The following is a 22875-nucleotide window of genomic DNA, read 5'->3' as shown; positions in this document are numbered from 1 at the left end:
TACACACCTTGCTTTTATTAAACAAATCTATGACAATAGTAGTATTTGTCCGCCCAAGTGCCAGTTAAATAAACTGCCTTGGTGCCATGGGTAGCCATTCTCAGTGCCCTGATGGGGCAGTGATGGTCCGGAGACGCAGGAAAGGGGTTCTGTGAGTTTCTTGCTGGCTATGCCCTCAGGGGGATTGGCATCAGCAAGCCACTCATTGGGGGATTGGCATCAGCAGGTTTGGGCAGTTGCTTTAGCCCAGTCAGACCCAGTTTCTGTGCTGTGGGGGTCATGTTCTTTGGAGCTCTCCAGGCGTCTGAAGTAGCTGGGATTATGTGTTGGGAGACCCAGTTATTTCAGAACTGGAATTGCCGTCTCCTGGAGTCAGCAGTATGTCCAGCCACCTGGCCAAACTACATAGCAAAAGGTGAATCATTCATTCATGTAGTAAATACCTGTGCCAAAGACTTTTAGTGCTGGAAGGTGAATGATACGGACCTTCTTGCCTAGGGAGCTGGTGACTTAGTGGCAAGAAAGGCAAGGAAACGAGTTCTCAAAGATGTCCTCTCTTTGTCAAGGAGCTGAAGCCTTTACTGTGAGGAACGTGTGGGCCAGGAGCCAGGCCGACCTGGGACAGTTACTGTCTCTCCTCTTTGAGCTTTGTGGCTGGGCGGGCTTCTTCACTTGTAAAATGGTGAGAGAATAGGACCAATTTCAACTGTTCTGAGGCTGTAAGGGAAGGAAGGCATGATTGGAAAACACTCAGCATGGCTGGTCCACAATAAGCTCTTTAAGTGGCAGCTCTGACTGTTATTGCAGTTACTTGAGTGAGACCTCATCCTAGCTAATAAAGAGGGAATATGCAAATTGACATCACACCGTCACAAATACGGCAGCACCCACAGTGGAGGCGGGGTTTCCGTAACACAAGATGGCTGCACGCATAGGAGGCTGAGTTCCCGTAACGGGACTTAATGAGCAATCAGCAGGGTCCTGAGGCTGTGTGGTGCTGGGCTGGGGTAGGGGACCTGAGACTGTGCCCCTGGCTTGGTGGGGCTTGACAGGGGACCTCAGGCTGTGCCTCTCACCTCAGCACCAGGCCGGGGACCTCAGACTGCACCCCCCGCCCAGCAGGGCTTGATGGGGAACCTCAGGCTGCACCCCCTCACCCCGGTGCCAGGGAACCTGAGGCTGTGCCCCCCTCCTGGTGCCAGGCTGGGGTCCTGAGGCTGCACCCCCACCCGGCAGGGCTTGACGGGGGACCTCAGGCCACGCTGCCTGCCCTGGCGCCGGGCTGGGGGACCTGAGGCTGTGCCCCCCGCCTGGTGCTGGTTGGGGACCTGAGGCTGCGTCCTGCGCCCGGTGGGGCTTGATGGGGGGGACCTGAGGCTGTGCCCCCACCTAGCAGGGCTTGACAAGGGGGGCCGGCTGGGTCTGGATCTCGCCCAATGCGGGTGGGGCTGGGTGGGTCTGGGTCTCGTGCGATTTTAAGGCACCATGGGTGGGCGGGGACTTGACTCTGGGTCGCGCGGCGCGCCCCAGACTCTGACAGGAGGAAGATTTTCATATATATTTTACTAATTTTCTTTCATCTCTGACACTTGTATTATAGAGAAAGGGCAAATAGCAATATTAAAATATTTCCTCTAATCCCCTTTTAATGTGCACGAATTTCGTGCACTGGGCCACTAGTGATAAAAATAAGAAAGAAACACTCACACTTTATAGATCTTCCACCTGCTTGGCCTTGGGAAAGGGTTTGGAACGTGACTTAGCCTCACAGAAGCTTCTCCTTTCTCTGGAAAAGCTGGTGCCTGTCTTACTTATCCTTTCACCTGCCTCTGGGAAGCCCATGGGGCGAGGGCTAGATCTTCCAGGGGGCTGGGCCTGCCTGCTGTTCTCTGCCTTCAGGTCTGTCACATGTTGAGTGCCGAATGCCTTTGAGGTGTCAACCTTGACCTTGTAGTGAACTGAAACCTCAGGAAGCTTAAATGGTGTAGGGTTTTGTTAGATGATTCACATCTAACACCCCCTTAATCAGATTTTCTGAGAATCACCATGATGACTGGAAAGGTGAGCCGAGATGTTTTCCCCGGGGTTGTGTCTCTCGTTGCTGAAGAATGAGCTCCATGGACCAGAAGATTTAAGCAAAAGTTTGGAAAATTTATCAGACTCCTTGCAAGGGGACGGGGCCCAATAATGGGCTGCCCGTTAAAGCTTTGTAGTCCAGGTGTATACTAGTATATTTGTTACAGGCCTGCTCAGTGTCTATGTTGTCACCTGATTGATTCCCTCAATTGTTCTTGCCCAGCAACAGACCTGAACTCTTCCAGTTTCTGTGTGTTCTCTCTCTGTTTCTATGCTGAACTCTCCCTGTTTCTGTGTGTTCTCTCCATGTCCCTGTGCTGAACTCTCCCTGTTTCTGTGTGTTCTCTCTCTGTCCCTGTGCTGAACTCTCCCTGTTTCTGTGTGTTCTCTCCATGTCCCTGTGCTGAACTCTCCCTGTTTCTGTGTGTTCTCTCCATGTTCCTGTGCTGGGCTCTCCCTGTTTCTGTGTGTTCTCTCTGTTTCTATGCTGAACTCTCCCTGTTTCTGTGTGTTCTCTCTGCTCCTGTGCTGAACTCTCCCTGTTTCTGTGTGTTCTCGCTCTGTCCCTGTGCTGAACTCTCCCTGTTTCTGTGTGTTCTCTCTCTGTCCCTGTGCTGGGCTCTCCCTGTTTCTGTGTGTTCTCTCTCTGTTCCTGTGCTGAACTCTCCCTGTTTCTGTGTGTTCTCTCTCTGTTCCTGTGCCAAACTCTCCCTGTTTCTTTATGTTCTCTCTCTGTTCCTGTGCTGTGCTCTCCCTGTTTCTGTGTGTTCTCTCCATGTTCCTGTGCTGGGCTCTCCCTGTTTCTGTGTGTTCTCTCCATGTTCCTGTGCTGAACTCTCCCTGTTTCTGTGTGTTCTCTCTCTGCTCCTGTGCTGGGCTCTCCCTGTTTCTGTGTGTTCTCTCCATGTTCCTGTGCTGGGCTCTCCCTGTTTCTGTGTGTTCTCTCTCTGTTCCTGTGCTGGGCTCTCCCTGTTTCTGTGTGTTCTCTCCATGTCCCTGTGCTGAACTCTCCCTGTTTCTGTGTGTTCTCTCCATGTCCCTGTGCTGAACTCTCCCTGTTTCTTTGTGTTCTCTCCATGTCCCTGTGCTGAACTCTCCCTGTTTCTGTGTGTTCTCTCCATGTTCATGTGCTTAACTCTCCCTGTTTCTGTGTGTTCTCTCTCTGTTCCTGTGCTGAACTCTCCCTGTTTCTGTGTGTTCTCTCCATGTCCCTGTGCTGAACTCTCCCTGTTTCTGTGTGTTCTCTCCATGTCCCTGTGCTGGGCTCTCCCTGTTTCTGTGTGTTCTCTCTCTGCTCCTGTGCTGGGCACTCCCTGTTTCTGTGTGTTCTCTCCATGTCCCTGTGCTGGGCTCTCCCTGTTTTTGTGTGTTCTCTCTCTGTCCCTGTGCTGGGCTCTCCCTGTTTCTGTGTGTTCTCTCCATGTCCCTGTGCTGGGCTCTCCCTGTTTCTGTGTGTTCTCTCCATGTCCCTGTGCTGGGCTCTCCCTGTTTCTGTGTTTTCTCTCCATGTTCCTGTGCTGAACTCTCCCTGTTTCTGTGTGTTCTCTCCATGTCCCTGTGCTGAACTCTCCCTGTTTCTGTGTGTTCTCTCTCTGTCCCTGTGCTGGGCTCTCCCTGTTTCTGTGTGTTCTCTCCATGTCCCTGTGCTGAACTCTCCCTGTTTCTGTGTGTTCTCTCCATGTTCCTGTGCTGGGCTCTCCCTGTTTCTGTGTGTTCTCTCTCTGTCCCTGTGCTGGGCTTTCCCTGTTTCTGTGTGTTCTCTCTCTGTCCCTGTGCTGAACTCTCCCTGTTTCTGTGTGTTCTCTCCATGTCCCTGTGCTGAACTCTCCCTGTTTCTATGTGTTCTCTCCATGTTTCTGTGCTGACCTTTCTCTGTTTCTGTGTGTTCTCTCCATGTCCCTGTGCTGAACTCTCCCTGTTTCTGTGTGTTCTCTCCATGTCCCTCTGCTGGGCTCTCCCTGTTTCTGTGTGTTCTCTCCATGTCCCTGTGCTGAACTCTCCCTGTTTCTGTGTGTTCTCTCCATGTCCCTGTGCTGAACTCTCCCTGTTTCTGTGTGTTCTCTCCATGTCCCTGTGCTGAACTCTCCCTGTTTCTGTGTGTTCTCTCCCTGCTCCTGTGCTGGGCTCTCCCCGTTTTTGTGTGTTCTCTCTCTGTCCCTGTGCTGGGCTCTCCCTGTTTCTGTGTGTTCTCTCCATGTCCCTGTGCTGGGCTCTCCCTGTTTTTGTGTGTTCTCTCTCTGTCCCTGTGCTGGGCTCTCCCTGTTTCTGTGTGTTCTCTCCATGTCCCTGTGCTGGGCTCTCCCTGTTTTTGTGTGTTCTCTCTCTGTCCCTGTGCTGGGCTCTCCCTGTTTCTGTGTGTTCTCTCCATGTCCCTGTGCTGGGCTCTCCCTGTTTCTGTGTGTTCTCTCCATGTCCCTGTGCTGAACTCTCCCTGTTTCTGTGTGTTCTCTCTCTGTTCCTGTGCTGAACTCTCCCTGTTTCTGTGTGTTCTCTCTCTGTCCCTGTGCTGAACTCTCCCTGTTTCTGTGTGTTCTCTCTCTGTCCCTGTGCTGGGCTCTCCCTGTTTCTGTGTGTTCTCTCCATGTCCCTGTGCTGGGCTCTCCCTGTTTTTGTGTGTTCTCTCTCTGTCCCTGTGCTGGGCTCTCCCTGTTACTGTGTGTTCTCTCCATGTCCCTGTGCTGACCTCTCCCTGTTTCTGTGTGTTCTCTCCATGTCCCTGTGCTGGGCTCTCCCTGTTTTTGTGTGTTCTCTCTCTGTTCCTGTGCTGGGCTCTCCCTGTTTCTGTGTGTTCTCTCCATGTCCCTGTGCTGAACTCTCCCTGTTTGTGTGTGTTCTCTCCATGTCCCTGTGCTGGGCTCTCCCTGTTTCTGTGTGTTCTCTCCATGTCCCTGTGCTGTGCTCTCCCTGTTTCTGTGTGTTCTCTCCATGTCCCTGTGCTGGGCTCTCCCTGTTTTTGTGTGTTCTCTCTCTGTCCCTGTGCTGTGCTCTCCCTGTTTCTGTGTGTTCTCTCCATGTCCCTGTGCTGGGCTCTCCCTGTTTCTGTGTGTTCTCTCCATGTCCCTGTGCTGAACTCTCCCTGTTTCTGTGTGTTCTCTCTCTGTTCCTGTGCTGAACTCTCCCTGTTTCTGTGTGTTCTCTCTCTGTCCCTGTGCTGAACTCTCCCTGTTTCTGTGTGTTCTCTCTCTGTCCCTGTGCTGGGCTCTCCCTGTTTCTGTGTGTTCTCTCCATGTCCCTGTGCTGGGCTCTCCCTGTTTCTGTGTGTTCTCTCTCTGCTCCTGTGCTGGGCTCTCCCTGTTTCTGTGTGTTCTCTCTCTGTCCCTGTGCTGAACTTTCTGTGTGTTCTCTCCATGCTCCTGTGCTGGGCTCTCCCTGTTTCTGTGTGTTCTCTTCATGTTCCTGTGCTGACCTTTCCCTGTTTCTGTGTGTTCTCTTTCTGTCCCTGTGCTGAACTTTCTGTTTCTGTGTGTTCTCTCCATGTTCCTGTGCTGCACTTTCTGTTTCTGTGTGTTCTCTCTCTGCTCCTGTGCTGAACTTTCTCTGTTTCTATGTGTTCTCTCCATGTTCCTGTGCTGGGCTCTCCCTGTTTCTGTGTGTTCTGTCTCTGTTTCTATGCTGAACTTTCTCTGTTTCTATGTGTTCTCTCCATGTCCCTGTGCTGAACTCTCCCTGTTTCTGTGTGTTCTCTCCATGTCCCTGTGCTGGGCTCTCCCTGTTTCTGTGTGTTCTCTCCATGTCCCTGTGCTGAACTCTCCCTGTTTCTGTGTGTTCTCTCTCTGTTCCTGTGCTGAACTCTCCCTGTTTCTGTGTGTTCTCTCCATGTCCCTGTGCTGAACTCTTCCTGTTTCTGTGTGTTCTCTCTCTGTCCCTGTGCTGGGCTCTCCCTGTTTCTGTGTGTTCTCTCCATGTCCCTGTGCTGGGCTCTCCCTGTTTCTGTGTGTTCTCTCCATGTCCCTGTGCTGGGCTCTCCCTGTTTCTGTGTGTTCTCTCTCTGTTCCTGTGCTGAACTCTCCCTGTTTCTGTGTGTTCTCTCCATGTCCCTGTGCTGAACTCTCCCTGTTTCTGTGTGTTCTCTCTCTGTTCCTGTGCTGAACTCTCCCTGTTTCTGTGTGTTCTCTCTCTGTCCCTGTGCTGAACTCTCCCTGTTTCTGTGTGTTCTCTCTCTGTCCCTGTGCTGGGCTCTCCCTGTTTCTGTGTGTTCTCTCTCTGTCCCTGTGCTGAACTTTCTGTGTGTTCTCTCCATGTCCCTGTGCTGGGCTCTCCCTGTTTCTGTGTGTTCTCTCCATGTCCCTGTGCTGGGCTCTCCCTGTTTCTGTGTGTTCTCTCTCTGTCCCTGTGCTGGGCTCTCCCTGTTTCTGTGTGTTCTCTCCATGTTCCTGTGCTGAACTCTTCCTGTTTCTGTGTGTTCTCTCCATGTCCCTGTGCTGAACTCTCCCTGTTTCTGTGTGTTCTCTCTCTGTCCCTGTGCTAGGCTCTCCCTGTTTCTGTGTGTTCTCTCCATGTCCCTGTGCTGGACTCTCCCTGTTTTTGTGTGTTCTCTCTCTGTTCCTGTGCTGGGCTCTCCCTGTTTCTGTGTGTTCTCTCTCTGTCCCTGTGCTGGGCTCTCCCTGTTTCTGTGTGTTCTCTCTCTGTCCCTGTGCTGAACTTTCTGTGTGTTCTCTCCATGTCCCTGTGCTGAACTCTCCCTGTTTCTATGTGTTCTCTCCATGTTCCTGTGCTGACCTTTCTCTGTTTCTGTGTGTTCTCTCCATGTCCCTGTGCTGAACTCTCCCTGTTTCTGTGTGTTCTCTCCATGTCCCTGTGCTGTGCTCTCCCTGTTTCTGTGTGTTCTCTCCATGTTCCTGTGCTGGGCTCTCCCTGTTTCTGTGTGTTCTCTCCATGTTCCTGTGCTGAACTCTCCCTGTTTCTGTGTGTTCTCTCCATGTTCCTGTGCTGAACTCTCCCTGTTTCTGTGTGTTCTCTCCATGTCCCTGTGCTGAACTCTCCCTGTTTGTGTGTGTTCTCTCTCTGTCCCTGTGCTGGGCTCTCTCTGTTTCTGTGTGTTCTCTCCATGTCCCTGTGCTGGACTCTCCCTGTTTCTGTGTGTTCTCTCTCTGTCCCTGTGCTGGGCTCTCCCTGTTTCTGTGTGTTCTCTCTCTGTCCCTGTGCTGAACTTTCTGTGTGTTCTCTCCATGTCCCTGTGCTGAACTCTCCCTGTTTCTATGTGTTCTCTCCATGTTCCTGTGCTGACCTTTCTCTGTTTCTGTGTGTTCTCTCCATGTCCCTGTGCTGAACTCTCCCTGTTTCTGTGTGTTCTCTCCATGTCCCTGTGCTGGGCTCTCCCTGTTTCTGTGTGTTCTCTCCATGTCCCTGTGCTGAACTCTCCCTGTTTCTGTGTGTTCTCTCTCTGTTCCTGTGCTGAACTCTCCCTGTTTCTGTGTGTTCTCTCCATGTCCCTGTGCTGAACTCTCCCTGTTTCTGTGTGTTCTCTCTCTGCTCCTGTGCTGGGCTCTCCCTGTTTCTGTGTGTTCTCTCTCTGTCCCTGTGCTGGCCTCTCTCTGTTTCTGTGTGTTCTCTCCATGTCCCTGTGCTGGGCTCTCCCTGTTTCTGTGTGTTCTCTCTCTGCTCCTGTGCTGAACTCTCCCTGTTTCTGTGTGTTCTCTGCATGTCCCTGTGCTGGGCTCTCCCTCTTTTTGTGTGTTCTCTCTCTGTCCCTGTGCTGGGCTCTCCCTGTTTCTGTGTGTTCTCTCCATGTCCCTGTGCTGGGCTCTCCCTGTTTCTGTGTGTTCTCTCCATGTCCCTGTGCTGAACTCTCCCTGTTTCTGTGTGTTCTCTCTCTGTTCCTGTGCTGAACTCTCCCTGTTTCTGTGTGTTCTCTCTCTGTCCCTGTGCTGAACTCTCCCTGTTTCTGTGTGTTCTCTCTCTGTCCCTGTGCTGGGCTCTCCCTGTTTCTGTGTGTTCTCTCCATGTCCCTGTGCTGGGCTCTCCCTGTTTTTGTGTGTTCTCTCTCTGTCCCTGTGCTGGGCTCTCCCTGTTTCTGTGTGTTCTCTCCATGTCCCTGTGCTGACCTCTCCCTGTTTCTGTGTGTTCTCTCCATGTCCCTGTGCTGGGCTCTCCCTGTTTTTGTGTGTTCTCTCTCTGTCCCTGTGCTGGGCTCTCCCTGTTTCTGTGTGTTCTCTCCATGTCCCTGTGCTGAACTCTCCCTGTTTCTATGTGTTCTCTCCATGTCCCTGTGCTGGGCTCTCCCTGTTTCTGTGTGTTCTCTCCATGTCCCTGTGCTGGGCTCTCCCTGTTTCTGTGTGTTCTCTCCATGTCCCTGTGCTGGGCTCTCCCTGTTTTTGTGTGTTCTCTCTCTGTCCCTGTGCTGAACTCTCCCTGTTTCTGTGTGTTCTCTGCATGTCCCTGTGCTGACCTCTCCCTGTTTCTGTGTGTTCTCTCCATGTCCCTGTGCTGAACTCTCCCTGTTTCTGTGTGTTCTCTCTCTGTTCCTGTGCTGAACTCTCCCTGTTTCTGTGTGTTCTCTCTCTGTCCCTGTGCTGAACTCTCCCTGTTTCTGTGTGTTCTCTCTCTGTCCCTGTGCTGGGCTCTCCCTGTTTCTGTGTGTTCTCTCCATGTCCCTGTGCTGGGCTCTCCCTGTTTCTGTGTGTTCTCTCTCTGTCCCTGTGCTGGGCTCTCCCTGTTTCTGTGTGTTCTCTCTCTGTCCCTGTGCTGAACTTTCTGTGTGTTCTCTCCATGTCCCTGTGCTGGGCTCTCCCTGTTTCTGTGTGTTCTCTCCATGTTCCTGTGCTGGGCTCTCCCTGTTTCTGTGTGTTCTCTTTCTGTCCCTGTGCTGAACTTTCTGTTTCTGTGTGTTCTCGCCATGTTCCCGTGCTGAACTCTCCCTGTTTCTGTGTGTTCTCTCTCTGTTTCTATGCTGAACTTTTTCTGTTTCTATGTGTTCTCTCCATGTTCCTGTGCTGGGCTCTCCCTGTTTCTGTGTGTTCTGTCTCTGTTTCTATGCTGAACTTTCTCTGTTTCTATGTGTTCTCCTCATGTTCCTGTGCTGGGTTCTCCCTGTTTCTGTGTGTTCTCTCTCTGTTCCTGTGCTGAACTTTCCATGTTTCTGTGTGTTCTCTCTCTGTTCCTGTGCTGAACTCTCCCCGTTTCTATGTGTTCTCTCCATGTTCCTGTGCTGAACTCTCCCTGTTTCTGTGTGTTCTCTCTCTGTTCCTATGCTGAACTCTCTCTGTTTCTGTGTGTTCTCTCTCTGTTTCTATGCTGAACTTTCCCTGTTTCTGTGTGTTCTCTCTCTGTTCCTATGCTGAACTCTCTCTGTTTCTGTGTGTTCTCTCTCTGCTCCTGTGCTGAACTCTCCCTGTTTCTGTGTGTTCTCTCTCTGCTCCTGTGCTGAACTCTCCCTGTTTCTGTGTGTTCTCTCCATGTCCCTGTGCTGAACTCTCCCTGTTTCTGTGTGTTCTCTCCATGTCCCTGTGCTGAACTCTCCCTGTTTCTGTGTGTTCTCTCCATGTCCCTGTGCTGGGCTCTCCCTGTTTCTGTGTGTTCTCTCTATGTCCCTGTGCTGAACTTTCTCTGTTTCTATGTGTTCTCTCCATGTTCCTGTGCTGGGCACTCCCTGTTTCTGTGTGTTCTCTCTCTGTTCCTGTGCTGAACTCTTGCTGTTTCTGTGTGTTCTCTCTCTGTCCCTGTGCTGAACTTTCCCTGTTTCTGTGTGTTCTCTCCATGTCCCTGTGCTGACCTTTCTCTGTTTCTGTGTGTTCTCTCTCTGCTCCTGTGCTGACCTTTCTCTGTTTGTATGTGTTCGTACATCTTGTTGCTGCAGGCCCTCCCTTGGTTTCCCGTGCCTCCCACTGTGAGTCCAGAAACATTTTATTGTTTCTGCTTGGTTGGTTCCTGTGATTAGGCTGCTCAAACTGCCGTGTCTGCCTCTGCCTGTGTTCCACCTGCCTTTGTTTCCCACTGGACCCTGCCCTATCTGCCTGCGTTTCAAGTTAACCCTCTCAGCTGCTTTAAATAATTTGTTTCATGAGTAACTTATTTTGTATTTATGGCTAAGGCATTGTGCTAAGCTCTGTGGGGAATATTTGGCTTCTGGTTTTAAGACTTTTATTCCCTATAGGTGTAATAAGGCAATTGTACATATTTTTAAGAGGAAAGGCTGAGGCTGTGTATTACAATAATAAGATTAGCTGTTCTTTATTGATTACTTAATATTTGCTGCTGCACTGATCACTTTAGACACTATCTTATTTTTACTTTTTATTTTTTCTTCACCTGAGGATATTTTTCCATTGATTTTTATAGAGAGTGGAAGGGAGGTGGAGAAACAGAGAGAGAGAAACATTGATGTGTGAGAGAGCCCCAGCCAGGGCCGGTGATCAAGCCTGCAACTGAGGTACATGCCCTTGACCTGGTTCGTAGGCCAATACTCTATCCACTGAGCCAAACCAGCTAGGGCTAGATACTATTTTCTTTAAATCCTATGACTATCCCGTGAGAAAGATACTATTTTTCTAACTTCTCAGAGAGCCCAAGGACATGTGTGTAATAAGGGATGGAGTTAACGGGGCAGGTAGAATGTGGACCTTCAGAGAGGAAGAGACAGCTTCTGTTTTCTGTGGTGGGAGAAAAATATCAAGGGCATCTTTTTAATTTTTTTAAAATTTTTTCTAAATATTTTTTATTGATTTCAGATAGGAAGGGAGAGGAAGAGAGAGACAGAAACATCCATGATGAGAGAGAATCATTGATAGGCTGCCTCCTGCATGCCCCCTGCAGGGATCGAGCCCGCAACCCGGGCATGAGTCCTCACTGGGAGTTGAACTGTGACCTGGTTCATAGTCAACACTCAACCATTAAGCCACACCGGCTGGGCTTTCATATAGAATCTATATTATAGATCAAGGGCATCTTTATGAAGAAGGGGCATTTGAATTGGGACCAGAAGAGTGGATAGGATTTTGAGAGGTGGAACCTTAGAGCTTTAATGAACAAAAAGGTGAGGAGTATATGGATATTGATAATCAATTCCTTCCCTTTCCTTTGTCATCTTTTTCACTTAGAGTGGAAGCTGTGGGTGGGAAGATAGGTGATTACATGTCCTTTGAGTCTCACTGTTGAGCTGGGGAGACATATGACTTCCACATGACATGAATGTGCCTGCAGTCAGGCAAAGGTAAACTCTAGTCAGCCCTTGAGTCTTGAGTAATCAGGAGGGAGGAGAATTAGTAGGAGCTGGAACAGTAGGGGAGGAGGTTTTAGGGAGGAGATGGAAATTCATATGGTGTTAGAACATCCGAATACATCAGAAATCTGACCCTGAGAATTAGTCTGTTTTCAGGGTTTGAAAGAGCTTCTCTGTCAGGACCAGTAGCTATACATTGGAGAAGCTGGTCGGCCTTGATGGGCCGGACAGTGGGGGGAGGGAGGTGTTAGGAAGATAGATAGTCTCAGCGACTCCTTGTGTGAGAGAATGTGTCACGTGACCTGGTTCAATCTGGGGATGGGGTCACGTGGGTGTGTATCCTTGGGCTACAGCACAGGTTTTCTCTAGGGAGGAGAGGAAGAAGCTGCTACCATCAGCACCAGGAAGGATGCACACAAACGGGTGTTCCAGGGAGGTTGGGAATTACCCCTCCCTCAGTGGACTGTGGTCTCATGTCAGGCTTCTGATAATGCCCCCGCTCCACATATCTTTTGCCCCTGGCTCTGCCTTTATGCCCTTCACTGCTTAGTGTCCTCAGATTTCACCCAAGTATGAGTATTGGGGTGGGGAGCCCGAGTATGATTGGATCTGGGTCCCTGGGAATTTGTGTGGTAGTGGAGAGGGACAGCATCATGAGGAGTGAAGGCGAGGAGATGTCCTCAGGTCAGATTGACAAGCTGCCAACACATGGAGAAGCTCCTTACATAGGATGGTCAGAAAGGACTTCAGTAAGCCGAGGCTTAGATTTAAGGGTGTTGCTTTTGAGGAGATGGTGAGATGACCAAGTGGAGCCACCTAGAGCCTCAGTATATTCTGTCCTCCTGTCACAAAGCTAAGGAACTTACAAGTAGCCTCCCTGGTGCTGGCCCCTGCCACCCTCATGGCAAGGCCATAGTAAGGAGTCCTGCCTCAGGAGGGCGTGCAGAAGGCCCAGGTAGGCCGCTCCCTGCACTGGCAATGGAGCCCCTTTCAGGGCTGTAGCTTGTCAGCTAATGTGCTTGTTCATTCAGTCAGCAAATGTTCACTGAGGCCCTGTCATGTGCCAGCAGCTCTGCCTGTGGTGGGGACAGCACAGGATGGGCCTGTCTCGCAGCTGTCACCTAGAGGTCAGATCCCCTAGAGATGTGATGTCATACCTCTTGGCTGTCATATTTATTTTAGGGGAAGAGGTGTATATTTCTTTTTATTATGCTTTCTGTAATTTTATCTTTTATTTACTTGACAGATAAAGCCACAGACCCAAGCATGCCAGAACAGGATTGGTCAGCTATCCAGAATTTCTGTGACCAGGTGAACACTGATCCCAATGGGTAAGGTGACCCTCACACTGGACCACAGGGGTCCTTGGACTAAGTGCATGCTGTTTGTCTTGGGGCTGTTTTAATAGCTAGCCTTTCTTTTTTCCCCTCCACAATCTACTGAGAATATCATTTTTTTTTTTTTTTTTTTTTAGAGATAGCAAATTCCTTGTAGTTTTTTTTTAAAACAAACAAATGAATAGTCAGTTTGTAACTGGCAATTATTTTTAAAATAGCGTTATGAAGTAGTCATACTCAGAAGACCTGAATGTTATGTACAGGTAGAAGGTAGCAGCGTGAAAGAGCTCATGTGCTCTCCATAATTTAAATGTAACCTTTCTTTAGAAGAGACAAGAAAAGGGCAAGATTGTGTTGAATTTTTCCCCCCAAAGCATCTGGACAGGAACTGAAGAATTCAGATGTTTATTCTGCATACTAGAGGCCCGGTGCATGAAATTTGTGCACGGGGAGGGGGGATTCCCTCAGCCCAGCCTGCACCCTTTCCAATCTGGGACCCCTTGAGGGATGTCTGACTGCCCGTTTAGGCCCGATCCCAGTGGTTGGACATCCCTCTCACAATCCAGGACTTGGCTCCCAACCGCTCACCTGCCTCTGCCTGATTGCCCCTAACTGCTTCTGCCTGCCAGCCTGATCACCCCTAACCACTCCCCTGCCAGCCTGATCGATGCCTAACTGCTCCCCTGCTGGCCCAACTGCCCCTAACTGCCCTCCCCTGCAGGCCTGGGTCCCCCACAACTGTCTTCCACTGCAGGCCTGGTCCCCCCCAACAGCCCTCCACTGCAGGCCTGGTCCCCCCCCAACTGCTCTCCCCTGAAGGCCTGACCCCCCCCCCCCCCACGGCCCTCCCCTGCAGCCTGGTCCCCCCAACTGCCCTCCCCTGCTGACCTAGTCTCTCCCAACTGCCCTCCTCTGCTGGCCCGGTCACCCCTCATTGCCCTCCCTGCTTGCCTGATTGCCCCCAACTGCCCTCCCCTGCAGGCCTTGGTCCCCCCCAACTGCCCTCCCTTGCTGGCCTGGTCTCCCCCAACTGCCCTCCTCTGCCGGCCTGGTCACCCCTAACTGCCCACAACTGCCCTCCCCTGCAGGCCATCTTGTGGCAGCCATCTTGTGTCCATATGGGGGCAGCCATCTTTGACCACATGGGGCAGACATATTGTATCTTGGAGTGATGGTCAATTTGCATATTACTCTTTTATTAGATAGGATTGCTGACTATTGAGCATTTGGAAATGGGCTGAAAGTTTGATTGCACTGTCTACGCTAATGTTTACCAGACAACAAACAGGGTCCATGTTGCTCATGACCTGGCTACCTGTAGGCCTGGTCCTGACTGCTCTGCTCGGAGCTTTGGGGTGAATGAGTTGGAGAGGGTGGTGTTTCTGGACAGCAGTAGTTGCGGGAAGGGTGGGTGGGGTTGGCCTCCTTCAGAGGCTTGTGCATGGGCTGTGTGCCAGTCACATTCCACCTCTGTTGTGGGACCAGACTCCTGGAAGGGAGGAGACTTCATGGAGTGCACTTAGCCAGACTGTCCGCCCAGAGCCCAGGTGTCTTTGTTTTCCCTTAGCCCAACCCATGCGCCCTGGCTGCTGGCCCATAAGATCCAGTCTCCACAAGAGAAAGAAGCTCTTTATGCCTTAACGGTAAGCTTGGCCCTCAGCCTCAGTTTTCCCGTCCTGAGCCAGAGGGAGCTGGGCCCCAGCCCCATTTCAGTGTGGTGGGGAGCCTGAGAGGTTCACCTTCGCTGGTCACGGAGGCTGGGCTCCGATCGCCCGTCCTAGGTCTGCTTCTAGAGAGCAACGCCGAGCCTGCTTTGGGAGAAGGAAAGAAAGGTTTTATTTCCTTAGCTCTTCATAGACCAGGGCTGGTAAGTTAAGTGCCCACAGGGCCAGACTGGTGACGTAGTGAGTGAGCCACTGGGTGAGGACCAAAATCCTGGAGAGCACTTGCCTAGCCAGGGAAGGGTGGCTGCAGTGTGGCACTGGCTGGTATTGCCAGCCATGAGTTTGGGCCCATTGTTGCTAGCACTTCTTGTTTTTAAAGAGAAACCATAAGTCCAGATTTTTGTATGAATTCTCTGAATTAAAAAAAAAAAAAAAAATAAATATATATATATATATATATACATATATATATATATTATTGATTTTTTAGAGAGAGAGAGGAAGGGAGAGTGATAGAGAGAATCATGGATGAGAGAGAAACATCATCAATCAGCTGCCTCCTGCACACCTTTGGGGATTGAGCCTGGGCATGTGCCTTGACCAGGAATCAAACTGGTGGCCTCTTGGTTCCTGGCTTGATGTTCAATTGCTGAGTTACGCCAGCCAGGCATGAATTCTCTAAATTTTTTTATGTTGGTAGTTAATCTGAAATCTTAAACAGGAGTGTGGACCAAAGAAAACGTGTGTAGGCCCCACTTGCATGCCAGCAGCGGATGTGTGGCTTAGCAATTCATGGGCCTTACATACCGGATGTGGCCTCTGAGCGGGAGGGAGTCACCTGCCCAAAGGATCTCCTTAAAAGGTGGGGTGACTTCAGGGTACACACCCCACTGAACTGTTAGCTGGGCACAAACCTGTTAGATATAAGATATAGCAAGATCAAATAGGTGCTTTTTAAAAAAAATCTGAAAATGTTACCCTTTTTCCCAAACTCCAGTGTCCTCATAGTCCCGAGTAAAAAGTAGCCCTGGTTCCAGCAAGTGCTCATCAGATTTCAGGCGAGCCTGGAGCCAGTGGTTTTCCCGTTCTCGTGGGAGTCCCGTGTCTGTGCAGGTGCTGGAGACGTGTATGAACCACTGCGGAGAGCAGTTCCACGGCGAGGTGGCCAAGTTCCGCTTCCTGAATGAGCTGATCAAAGTGCTGTCCCCAAAGGTGAGTGCCATGGTCCTGGCCCTGCTTGCTGCACCTGACCCAGCCTTCAAACTCTTGCCACTTCCTGTGTACAGAGGCAGGCCTGCTCCTGGACAGACCCTACAGTCTGTCTTAGGTTTGTGAGGGAGCTGAGAGAGGAGGCCCTAGATGGGAAAGCTTTCTTTTCCAAGGTCTAGGATGACCTTGCTGATCCCTGCCCTCCATTGTTTATTCTCCCTTTAAAAATGGCCTTTTGGCCCAGCCTCAGTGGCTCAGTTGCCTGAGTGTTATCATGTGCACTGAAAGGTTGCCAGTCTGATTCTTGGTCAGGACACATACTTGGGTTGCAGGTTTGGTCTAGGTCAGGGAAGGCAACCAATCAGTGTTTCTCTCTCTCTTCCTCTTCCTTCTCTTTCTAAAATCAACAAAAATCCTATATAATAAAAGGCTAATATGCAAATCAACCGAACAGCGGAACGACCGGTCGCTGTGACAAAACCAGTATTTGGACATGCCCCGAGGGGTCCCAGATTGGAGAGGGTGCAGGCTGGGCTGAGGGACGGCCCCACCCCCTCTGCCCCACTGCAAAAATTTTGTGCACCGGGCCTCTAATGTGTGTGTGTGTGTGTGTGTGTGTGTGTGTGTGTATACTAGAGGCCTGTTGCAGGAAGATTCCTGCAAGAATAGGGCTTCCTGCGGCGGTCTCCCGCCTGCTTCCCTCCCTTCTCCTCTGCCCCGCCTGCTTCCCTCCCTTCTCTTCTGCCCCGCTTGCTCGCTTCTCCGCAGCTTCGCTCCCTTCTGCAGCGCTTGGCTTCCTTCTACACTGTCTTCAGTCTTCCCTCTGTGCCTGGATATGCAAATTAACCACCATATTGGTTTGGTTAATTTGCATACTCACTCCTGATTGGCTGGTGGGTGTGGCTTGTGGGCGTAGTGGAGGTATGGTCAATTTGCATGTTTCTCTTTTATTAGATAGGATATATATATAATCCCAATGGCCTTGTGGATGGGTGGCCTAGATGGGGAGAGGAATTCTAGCTTGGAGCACAGGTTTCCTGATAGACAGCAAGAGATGCTAGATGTGGCCCTAACCGGTTTGGCTCAGTGGATAGAGCATTGGCCTGCGGACTGAAGGGTCCCAGGTTCTATTCCAGTCAAGGGCATCTACCTTGGTTGCGGGCACATCCCCAGTAGCAAGTGTACAGGAGGCAGCTGATCGATGTTTCTCTCTCATCGATGTTTCTAACTCTCTACCTCTCTTCCTTCCTCTCTGTAAAAAAATCAATAAAATATATTTTTTTAAAAAAAGTAAAACTAACCTTAACATTTAAAAAAAAATGCTAGATGTGGCTTTAAGTTTCATATCGCTTCTTGCCTTGTCCTCCGCACCTTTTCCCCGGTACCTGTCTGAGCTCTGCATTCTCAGGTAATTGACACAGATGGAGCCTTTCTTTGCTGCTTCCCGGCAACACTTCTCTGATACCAACTGTGTGTTCTGCAGTTTAATTCAGTTCAGTTCTTTTTTTTGTTTTTTTTATAAGGGTGTTTGTTGTAGGACATTTTTAAAATATATATATATTTATTGATTTTTTACAGAGAGGAAGGGAGAGGGATAGAGAGTTTGAAACATCGATGAGAGAGAAACATCGATCAGCTGCCTCCTGCACACCTGCTCCTGGGGATGTGCCTGCAACCAAGGTACATGCCCTTGACCGGAATCGAACCTGGACCCTTCATTCTGCAGGCTGACGCTCTATCCACTGAGCCAAACCGGTTAGGGCTCATTTCAGTTCTTACACTACCCAGTGTTAGTGCAGAGCCTACGTGATCAGGACTTCCTGATACCTAGGTGATGCCTAATTTAGACACCAGCCATGAGTGTCTGTTCTGCCTGACCAACTACAGAGTTGGGCTTCCCAGACCACCTCCACGAGGTTCCATATTCACTACAGGAAAGCACTGTACTTACTGTGGTTATAAAGGACACAGAAGGAGGGGATACATGGCCAAGGTCTTGAGGGGAGAGGAGCAAGAGCTTGTGTGCCTTTCCTCATGGCGCCCAGCCCACCGCCCTCCAGCACATCCATGTGTTCAGTCAGGAAGCTTGGTGGGCCTTGTTTCAGCTTTCCCCAGATTCCTCGTATGAAGGCACAATGGATTAAATTACTGGCCAGGTGATTAGACTCACTCTCCAGCCCCTCTCCCCTATTGGGGGTCGAATGAGGCTGAAAGTTCCAGCCCTCTGATCACATGGTTGGCCATGTGGCATAGTCAGCCCCCCCTTGAAACGATTTCCCACCCTGAGGTTAGCTTAAACTCAGGTCTGGTCCAACGGGGCTCGTTGTGAGGAACAAAGATTCCTATCACTCAAAAACTTCCAAGGATTCTTGAAACTCTGTGCCAGAACTGGAGACAAAGACCAAACATATTCTTTACTATTCCACACCTGCCCCAGTCAAACAATGAGTGTCTCCAGTGGCTCTAACCGAGGCCAATATACGGTGGGTTTTAATTTTAGCTCCTTGTCCCAGGTGATTTGACTTCTGGCTCTCAACCTGGGGCAGTTCTCTCCGGGCGTCAGCAGCATCTCTGCCAGCTCTGTAATTTTCCTTCCTGATTGCTTTCAGTACCTAGGGTCCTGGACTACAGAAAAAGTTAAAGGAAGAGTCATCGAAATCCTCTTTAGCTGGACAGTCTGGTTTCCAGAAGACATTAAGATCCGAGATGCTTATCAGATGCTGAAGAAACAAGGTCTGATTTCCATTATTTGCACTGTGTTCCCTTTTTCACAGTACTTGTTCCTTTTTGCTGTTTTGAGTGCTTTGTGCTTTTTTGGTGAAAATTGGACAGTGGAGACAGACAAGTAATTTTCAATGTCTAGCAGTGGACAAACCTTTCCTTCTGGGGGCAGGAGCTAGCTGGGTTGAGATTGTTGTTGCTGGGGTTGTCCTCACTCTACCAGACTTCAGGTTCCTCCAGGGTTAGCTTGTGTTGAGGGTATGGGCTGATTTGCTAGAATTTTTCTCAATGTCTGCTCCTCTGAGCTTGAGGTCTTCTGCAATAGCTCAGAGACGGTCTTGCGCCCTTGTCTTTCCTGGTAGCAGATAGACCATTGTTGCTTGTTGGTGTTGTCATTATCGCTGCTCTGACTAGGCCTCAGTCTGAGGCAGGCACTGTGTCCCTGGTCTCCAGAGATAAGAGACCCAGACACCAACACCCGGGGAGGAGGACAGTCTGTTCCCCCCGAGCTTCTGTATTCTCTTTGTGAGTTTGTATGCTGTGTCCTGTGTGGCACTGGGAATCCACGCTCCCTTCCCCTGGACTCCGTAGAGGAAGGACCTGGGTTCAGGATGGACTTTTCCCGTCACATGCACGCAATGATTTTAGGAGTGTCAAGGATCCCGCTGCAGTTTTTGGGCCCTGGGAGGTATGTACCTGCATAAAATGATCAGTATTTTTATAGCATAGAATCTGTAGGCTGCTAACCATAGGCTCTGGTTCTGCTCTGACTTAGTCGGCCCTGATGTCGGTGCTAGTTCCTTCGGTTCTCTGGAGGGAGGATGCAAATTGTACCCTGGATGTATCTTTTTTTTTTTTTTTTAATATATTTTATTGATTTTTAACAGAGAGGAAGGGAGAAGGGATAGAGAGCTAGAAACATCGATGAGAGAGAAACATCGACCAGCTGCCTCCTGCACACCCCCCACCGGGGATGTGCCCGCAACCAAGGTACATGCCCCTGACCGGAATCGAACCTGGGACCCCCCAGTCCACAGACCGACGCTCTATCCACCGAGCCAAACCGGTTTCGGCTGGATGTATCTTTTTAAGGCCATTGACAGTGTTTCCTAGCTGGGCATCAGGAATCAGGGTTTATATGGGATCCTGATGAAGTCAGTGGGTACCCATGTCAGTATCTTAACTTCATGAATTGCATGTTTCAGGAATCATAAAGCAAGACCCTAAACTACCAGTGGATAAAATCTTGCCCCCACCTTCTCCCTGGCCCAGGAGCTCCATCTTTGACACTGATGAAGAAAAGTCAAAGGTAAGGAGCTCTTCCCTGACCTTGGTGGCCTACCTGGAATCTGATCAGACCCCTTCTTGTAGGGACTCCCTTCAAATGTCCCCTGGAATGTCTTCTGAGCCCTGAACCAAAGTGTGGGAGAACATGGTAAGGGGTTTAGTGAGTTCTCTCTGGAGCAAGTTTTTACGAGTGAGGTAGCATAAGGGTTGGGTGTTTTCTGTGGTGCAGATGGTCAGTCATATGGAAATAACCCGTCGTATGTTGGCTTAGGTCTTTTTAGTGCAGTAAGCCTGATCCCACCTATTCCCCCCCCCCCTTTTTTTAACTTGTGGACATTTTCATGAACTTCCTTCCATGTAGCTTCAAGCCACCAGGACACAGGCCCCACCAACACCCTTCATCTTCTCAGCTCTTCTGCTGAAGACCTTGGCCTTCACAATGACAGGCTGCTTTGGAGCTTTCCCTTCCCCAGAACGTTGTAGTAGCCCATCGCACCACCTAAGTGATAGGAGCAGCTCCAGTCCTGCTCTTGACAGCATTTAGCCGTGTCTGCTCCCTGACCAGGGTCCACGGCCTGTCGAGGTTGACAGTTGGGCAGAAGCTCTGGTTCCTCTTTAAGTGGTCATGTCTCATACCCACTTTCCCGAAGTAGCCTGGGTGATATTTGTCGAAGTTGATCCTGTGACGATGCAAGCCACCCTGTGCTTCCTGTGCTTGCTGATGCGGCCGTGGCCGTGGCTCATGTGGCCCCAAAGTTTCCAGGTCTTCAGTCTGGATGGCATGTCTGTGGCCAAGACGCAAAAGACCCACCCATTTTTCTTCTACTGCCTCCAAGAATCTTCAGACATCAGTAAGGGGAAGGATGTGGTCAAAACCCAGGCCGAGACCCTGAGTTACCCTAGACCAGTGGTTCCCAATGTGGGGCACATGCCCACAGGGGGGGCAATTTGATTTGTAAGGGGGGCAATTCGAGAATGAGTTATTAACAGTGAAATTTTGCACTTAATGGTTCTAGGGGGCCTCATATACAGTATATAAATACATATTGTGACACATGTATGCACCAGTTCTCTATTACATATTTTGAAACTTTATTTGCTATTTTTTTCATATCACTTCATATTTTTTTAAAAATTTCTTAGTGATTTCTTCCTCAGTACTTCCAACTGTCCTTTCGTTCTTTTATTTTTCTCTTTCATGGGTACCATGTTCTTTGGAAGCTTGTTTAAACCAAGATAATGGCTGTTTAGGCTTCCTCCACGTGAATAGGAGTTCACTTTTTGAATAATAAGAATTCTATGTCATCGGGGGGAGCATCAGGATTTTAGAGATGCTTAGGAGGGGCCTGGCCAAAAACAGGTTGGGAACCACGACCCTAGAGCATCAGTGGTGGCAGTGCTTTGGGTTGTTCCTGGTCTTGGTCCCTCACAGGTCTGGTAAGTGCAGTACCAGGAGAGCGCCAGGCCATATGTGTGTCTCTCTGGTACCCATGGCCTTCCAGCTGGGCCTTCCTTCCCTGGACCAGGTCCTCAGGGGCACGGCATCCTGGAGGCAGACGAGCAGGGCTGCTCTGTGCTCCTGGGCTCTCTCTGCTGGTGTCTAACATGCAGAGGGTGGAAGGAGCAAGGGAGGAGTTAGGGCTTGGACTTCTGAGAAAGAAACCTGAGAGAGCTGCTTACGCTCTCTGGGCTCAGTATCCTCATCTTTTCTTCCCTCCATCCACCAAAGATTGAGTGACTCCTATGTGCCAGGCGTTCTGCTGGGCATTGGGAATAAAGCAAACACGATCGCCAAGGGCTGTCGCCTCCGAGTCCACGGTCCAGGACAACTCGGCACTGTTGACATTTGGGCAAGCTAGTTTTCTCGTTGGGGCTGCCCTGTGCACTGTAGGATGTTTACAGCATCCCTGGCCTCCATCCACTAGATCCAGTAGCATCCCCAGTTGTGACAACCAGTGTGTCTCCTGACTTTGCCAAGTGTCTTCTGGGGGCTGTCATCTTCCACCCTACCCACTGAAACCAGTGGTCTGTGGAGATAGTGGTACTTACATGGTTGCATGATTGCTCAGACTTGCTCAGATAATGCATGTGAAATGTAAAGCTCCTATTAGTGTTAGCGCTTCTATTGCTTGATGCCATACCCTGGCCATTTGACACCACGGGGAATAGTTGAACCTACTCTTCTTGTTCACCTGCAGCTTCTGACAAGGCTTCTGAAGAGCAGCCACCCTGAGGATCTGCAGGCTGCGAATCGGCTGATCAAGAGTTTGGTCAAGGAGGTGGGCGTTTTCCCACCGCATTCTGCAGAACCAGCCTTGGACAGGGCTGCACAGTGTGTGTGTGCACAGCTCTCTCGGGGAGGGCGTACCTTACTCTGAGTGGGGAACAGCCATGGGCTCTCCGAGGTCCCAGGTAGTGACTGGAAGCAGGGGCCATGCTATGTGCTTTCCAAGTACTTGCGTCCAGGAGCGCAGAGTGTCTCACAGACACCAGTTTCTGTCCCAGTGGCAGGTGTTGTGTGGACAGATGCAGTTTGGGAATCTGTTTTTCAGAGAGTGAAGGCTGGTGGTACAAAGTAGTGGCTCACCAGGACCCCGGCTGCATTGTCTTCCCCAGGATTCCTGGGCAAGCACTCCCTCCATCTGTTCGTGACTTGCCTGAGCTCTCCCCCATGCAGTGCCCCTTCCCACCCCCTGTTCAGGCTTTATCCAGGCTTTCTGCTTCCTCACTGCCATCCTCTCTCCCAAAGGAGCAAGAGAAATCTGAGAAGGTATCCAGGAGAGTCAGTGCCGTGGAGGAAGTGCGGAGCCACGTGAAGGTGCTGCAGGAAATGCTGAGCAGGTATCGCAGGCCGGGGCAGGCTCCGCCAGACCAGGAGGCCCTGCAGGTACTCTTTTCTAATCGCAAAGAAATAAAGGAAGGAAACAGTTCAGGGGTAGCTAAGTGTAACTGACATGCTAGAAATTGCACCTCTTTACAGTGTATTTGCTGCATGTTGATGTGTCCACCTGTGCAGCCATCGTTAAGATCAAGAATTCTTTTTTATTTTATTCTCACCCAACGATATGTTTTCATTGATTCTTTTAGAGAGAGAGAAACATCAATCGATTGCCTCCTGCACGTACCCTTACCAAGGATCAAACCCATAACCTAGGCATGTGCCCTGACTGGGAATCGAACCCACAACCGGTTGATACATAGGATGACACTCCAACCAGTGAGCCACCCAGCTAGGGCACAATAAAGAATTCTTTATAGATTCTGGATGTGCTCTGTGGGTTGTCTTTTAACTATCTTGACTGTCTTTTGAAGCAAAAAGTTTTTAATTTTTTTTAAGATTTTAAAAAATTGCTTTTTAGAGAGAGAGGAAGGGAAAGAAAGAAACATTGATCAATATGAGAGTGAAACATTGATCCACTGCCTC

General features: G+C 50.2%; 1 protein-coding gene and 1 pseudogene across 4 annotated transcripts in view; one reads left to right on the top strand and one right to left on the bottom strand.

The window, feature by feature from the left end:
• GGA2 (golgi associated, gamma adaptin ear containing, ARF binding protein 2) overlaps nt 1–22875 on the top strand; it is a 48981-nt gene that overhangs the window by 4992 nt on the left and 21114 nt on the right. For 3 of the 4 annotated variants that reach the window (XM_054714427.1, XM_054714426.1, XM_054714428.1), the window contains exons 2-8: nt 12480–12564; nt 14138–14213; nt 15348–15446; nt 18053–18176; nt 19370–19473; nt 21650–21730; nt 22201–22338. In XM_054714427.1, the coding sequence (XP_054570402.1) occupies nt 12480–12564; nt 14138–14213; nt 15348–15446; nt 18053–18176; nt 19370–19473; nt 21650–21730; nt 22201–22338 (707 nt within the window). Of the gene's footprint in view, nt 1–12479; nt 12565–14137; nt 14214–15285; nt 15447–18052; nt 18177–19369; nt 19474–21649; nt 21731–22200; nt 22339–22875 lie in introns of those variants that run through there. The other variant, XM_054714429.1, reaches the window with a different exon arrangement.
• LOC129148775 (60S ribosomal protein L27a-like) lies at nt 19815–20234 on the bottom strand (annotated as a pseudogene).

The sequence above is a fragment of the Eptesicus fuscus genome, chromosome 4 (genome assembly GCF_027574615.1).
Source record: "Eptesicus fuscus isolate TK198812 chromosome 4, DD_ASM_mEF_20220401, whole genome shotgun sequence".
Classification (NCBI taxonomy): domain Eukaryota; kingdom Metazoa; phylum Chordata; class Mammalia; order Chiroptera; family Vespertilionidae; genus Eptesicus; species Eptesicus fuscus.
Note: the sequence above shows the minus strand (reverse complement) of the source record. Positions and strands in the feature narration are given on the sequence as shown.